The sequence below is a fragment of the Solanum stenotomum genome, chromosome 8 (assembly GCF_019186545.1).
Source record: "Solanum stenotomum isolate F172 chromosome 8, ASM1918654v1, whole genome shotgun sequence".
NCBI classification, from domain to species: Eukaryota; Viridiplantae; Streptophyta; class Magnoliopsida; order Solanales; family Solanaceae; genus Solanum; species Solanum stenotomum.
Genome location: NC_064289.1, coordinates 7,517,496 through 7,522,386, shown reverse-complemented (window position 1 = coordinate 7,522,386; position 4,891 = coordinate 7,517,496). Strand labels below are relative to the sequence as shown.

The 4,891-nt window shown below is 33.3% G+C and overlaps 1 protein-coding gene across 1 annotated transcript; it reads right to left on the bottom strand.

Annotated features, from left to right (window-relative positions):
- Positions 1–391: 391 nt before the first annotated feature.
- On the bottom strand, positions 392–3,109 carry LOC125873016 (cyclic dof factor 3-like). Its single transcript, XM_049553857.1, has 2 exons — positions 2,706–3,109; positions 392–2,104 (listed from the first exon to the last, which is right to left on the bottom strand). The coding sequence occupies exons 1-2, from the start codon at positions 2,910–2,912 to the stop codon at positions 833–835; spliced, it is 1,479 nt and encodes a 492-aa protein (XP_049409814.1). The 5' UTR covers positions 2,913–3,109; the 3' UTR covers positions 392–832.
- Positions 3,110–4,891: the final 1,782 nt, after the last annotated feature.

The window sequence follows — 4,891 nt, the reverse complement described above, 5'->3', positions numbered from 1 at the left end:
TATGATATATTAGGTTGTGAAACAGTTTAACATTTCATAATCCAGATAATAGAGAAAAATAAGTAAAAAAATTTGAAGTGAACTGTTCTTTCGGAATTCTTGCTTATGATGTTTCAACATTTCAGTAAGGCATGCTCCATTTTAGTCCCAACATATTAAGAAAGAGTTGACATAACTAGTCAGTAAGATGACAATGCCAAAATGAAGGGTTGCTACTCTCAAGCTTATAGAGCACAAGTGTTTCTATTGATATAATTTTAGATTCTTTAAGTCCTTGTAATGTATGCTTTGAAACACATCAAGGAAAGGCAGAATCTATCTTAAGATCCTAAAGATTTCAAGTCTCCAAGAAAAAGAGGTACTAAATAGGAAGTGGCTCTCCAAACTTACTTTTGACATTAATTTAAAATATGTTACAACTGTTGGATGAGGATCTAAACAACTGTCTTCCTCCTTCTAGTGTTAGCTGTAAAAAGCTATGTACATTTAGAAAACACACAAAAAGTAGAAACCAAGCCAGTCACTAGCTCTTATTGCTACCAAGAAAACTATAAACATAAGTTTCTACAATAGCTTTCCCCAGTTTCATTGGATCACTTGAGAGATATTAGCCTCACAGTTCTGTAAGTGATCTAGTGCGCGGTAAGTGTCCATCAGGCAGGAAATCCATGAAGTTGATCACGTACTTCCCGCTGGAGCTCAATGGGAGAAAAAAGCATTATCTTAGCTTTGTTACTTTTTGGTTGCTAGGCCCCAAAAAGCCCTCATCAGATAACAGAGTCACACTTAATTTCAAGTGAAGACCATCCTACGGAGATTCATAGGATCATCTTTAGGCACTTTGTTGGAAGGTGATAGATCTAGATAAAGCTGCAGGGTTAGTATGCAATACTGGAGATGTATTGGCTTTGTTGTGCTTGTCATTGCTTTTTGGTTGTAAGGCCTTGAAAAACTCTCCCCTGTTAGCAGAATCATATTTAATCCCAAGTGTTGACCATATAGAACTCTTAGCAGCTTCATCAGGATCATCAATCCGCAATGTTTTTGGGACCAAAATAGACCCCTCTGAATACTTTTGGTCTGATTGTTCTTTGCCCCCAGGATTGCTTGGCTTAAGCAAATCCCCTTCTCTAGAATGCTTCCCTAAAGGCGAAGTAGGATCAGAACCTGATGTTTTCTCGTTTGCTGCTCGCAGAGGTGGACTCAGCCAAGGATTACTCCAAGGAGGCACACTGCAATTCCAATAAGGAGTAGGGAAGAACGGCATAGGGAAGGGAATGGGGCAAATAGCCGACATAGGAACTGCAGCATTCCATGGAAAAGGCCAAGGTACTCCATGGAGGCAAGGAACAGGAGATGGGATGCCATTTATACCATGCATAACAGCCTTGTGGGCCTCTCCTTTACCTTCTTCCACCATCATATTTGGAGTTGGGATGTTAGACCCCCTATAGCACTCATCCCCAGTATCTCCACCTTTGCAAGAAGAATTCTTGACTTCTGATTTGTGAGAACCATTTTGGATACCATTCGATACCCTTTTCTCTGCTTGATTTAATGCAGAAGCCATAGGTTCACACAGGGGTATGTCGGGACCAAAGGATAGAATAGTGCCATTTGGTTTGAATATTGGATGGTGAATTAATCCATTTGGAGATTCAATTCCTGCTGCTAGTAATCCTTCAGGGATACTTATATGACGGTATTGAGATGCAAGATTCTTGTTCTTGCGACGACCAGCTCCCACAGGGAGATTCCTCATGGTTCCACCGGCAGTCCAATACCTCTGGCAGCTCCTGCAGAAATGACGAGGCTGGTTGACATTGTTGTTATTATAGTAACAGAATTTTGTATCCGAACTATTGCAACGAGGGCATGGGAGGATTTTGTCTGGCTTCTTCAGATTGTTCTGCTCAGAATTTGTCACATTAGTTGGTTCATTCTCAGTCTCGGATGATTTTACTGCTTGAGGGTCTTCCTCAGTTGAAGATTTAGGACTGCTCTCTGATTCTGATGGAGTCTTAGTATTTTCTGATTCTTCCATCATCTGATTTTGATCTCCCTCCTCAGATTTAGCTTCACTGAGCTCTCCAGTTATATCATCCTAAAATCAAAACACAAAACTGCATAAGCTGCTTATGAAATTGCAATTAAATATCTATAGTAAACTGTGTGAGCTAAATCCAATCAGCACAATAGCAAGAATCAATCACAGACAGTAAACTGACAAGTTCGAAACTTTTTTATAGATCGAGGATCCCTCTTCAACTATGATAAACATGAAAAAGTACACAAAAGCACATTCTTCCTCCAACGTTTTGGCTACAAATTAAATGGTAAAGGGAACATTAAATGCATATATTATGATGCTGAAATATCAAATTTGATGCTTTGAATCCTCAAATTAATCAATAATCCCTAAAAAGAAGAGGGCACCAAAAGAACATTAAGCAGTGCCAGATCTAGAACTCCATATGGTTGGTGGGGCTTTCTGAATTAAACTACTTCCCAGAGAACACATATTAAAAATTCATTAACAATAAGCAAAAAGAAGAAGCAAAATCACCAATTAGACAAACAAGAACTGATCCATTTCTTCTGTTAAATCTAAGTAATTAGAAGCAAATAACCAAACCAATTTAAAATTAAACGATTAACTCATTTGGGTCTCACTTTAATTCCATAGAAATTACATAAAGAAGTACCTTTTCAGCTTCTTGCTTTTCATACTCACTTCCTTCATCTTTCTCTACACTGCTTGCTTTATTTCCCTCTAAACATCGATCAAGATCAGACCAATTTCTATTTACCTCATATCTAACACCATCACTACCATACAAACCCCTACCGGCGCCGGAGACGACCACCGGAAGTATCTTGCCAAACAGCTTGATCTCTGAATCACAAGTCATTTTCCAGACTAAAACGAAAAGGGTATTCAACAAAATGGAAAGGGAAACTGTAGAAACACTCTACTATTCTAGAGATTCTCGTTTAGTATCCGACAAAGTCGCCGCCGGCGAGTTGACGACGTTTCAAAAGTGGATTTTTTTTTCTACGAGAGATACGGTTTTAGAAGCAAACCCTGTTGGCGTTCTATTGAAAGTGATTTAGATATCGTTTAATTTAAACATGGTGCCAGGTCACCCACCCACTAATTTTTTCAGCCACAAGTTTTTAATGGTGGGGTCCTGCATATTAATTTTAATTTTTTCGATTTCTCCAAAACAATTTTTCGTTGTTATTCGAATTGTAGTAATTTTTTATTGTTTAAACTAAATAAAGAATTATAGAAAAGTATTACTCCTAGTCACTAGTTCAATTTTTTAATATGAGAAGTTGTACTTTTTGATCCGTTGAGAAAAAGGTAGAGACTTCATAACATAGTTGGAGAGTCTTTGATACTATTAAGTTCACAATTTATTTTAATGACATGATTTTAAGAATAATTTTTGATATTTTGTATATAATTTTTTTTATGATAACAATAACATACCTAGTGGCTAGTGTAATTTGAGAAAGGTGATATGTAATGTGTACATAGTCTTATTTCTATCTTGAATATAGGGATGTTATTTCTAAAAGAATCTCGTCTCAATCAAAAATCAAGTATAGAAAGCAAATACATTAATAAAGAAATCATGCTGAAAATAACGAAAAAGAAAATAATAACAACAACAAATACTACGATATAAAATGAAGCAAAGAAAATACAAGTATATTAAAATCAAAGAATGTGATAATAGAAGAGTAATAATAACCAAACTTATGAGAGAACTAGACAACACTCAACTACCTAACTAACCGTCTATTTTAATCTTCGATCTCCATATTTTTTTTTATCTGTGGTCATATCCATGGTAAGCCACAAGTGAATAATATCTTGTCTAGTCAAATAGTTTCAATATTTTTTCAATCTACCTCTACTTGCGTTCACTCAATCATAGCGAATCTCTCAAAAGTCACACATTTTTGCTAGGGCATTGATATATCTCCTTTTCATATGTTTGAACCACTCAATTCATTTCAATTTTCAACTAACTTTTACATATATTTGCTTATACATGAAATATTTTCTTCTTTATTAAACTTCATAATTTCTCAAATATCATCATATATTATAAAATAAATAAATTATTAAATCATAATTTATTTAATTTTTTAAGCTTCGAGTAAAAAAAAATTATTTGACTCCTCAATTCAATTTTCAACTAACTTTTACATATATTTGCTTATACACGGAATATTTTCTTCTTTATTAAACTTCATAATTGCTCAAATATCATCATATATTATAAAATAAATAAAATTATTAAATCATAATTTATTTAATTTTTTAAGCTTCGAGTAAAAAAAACTATTTGACTCCTCAATTAAAAATAATTTAAATTTTATATACTACTAACATATGAATTTTGAATTAAGTTGATATAAGTAATACATATATGATATATAGTTTAACTTCTCAGAAAATTGTAGGAAAAAAAATATGTAGAATATAACTAGTGAATTTATCTCGAGTTTCCTACTGATTAGACTTTCAAATAGTAAATTTCTTAATTCTTTAGTTTTCGAAGTAAAATATTCCAAATTTTAACCAATTTCATAATGAACGCTTAATTTATATAGTTCTATAATTTATCACCACTCCAAAGTTTTTAGTCTTTATTGTATATATAGTATATGTACAACAGTACAAGTGAAACTATTTTTTTATTTTGCTTAAAATAAAGTAAAGAAATACAAAATTTCAAGAAAAACAAAACGTTGTATTTTGTGTTTGTGTATATATACATTTATAAAAAAAATTAAAACAATTCTTTGTTCTACATTTTTTATTTTTTTTTTAATGTATATACCAGTATCGAATGGTAAGAATCTGTTATGTAGT

What these genes read in the sequence shown, in the direction of transcription:
- LOC125873016 (XM_049553857.1), bottom strand. Translation starts at nt 2,912, where the DNA reads ATGACTTGTGATTCAGAGATCAAGCTGTTTGGCAAGATACTTCCGGTG. An exon ending in AAAAGCAAGAAGCTGAAAAG is followed by an intron (nt 2,105 to 2,705) that starts GTACTTCTTTAT and finishes TTTTGATTTTAG; the next exon opens with GATGATATAACTGGAGAGCT.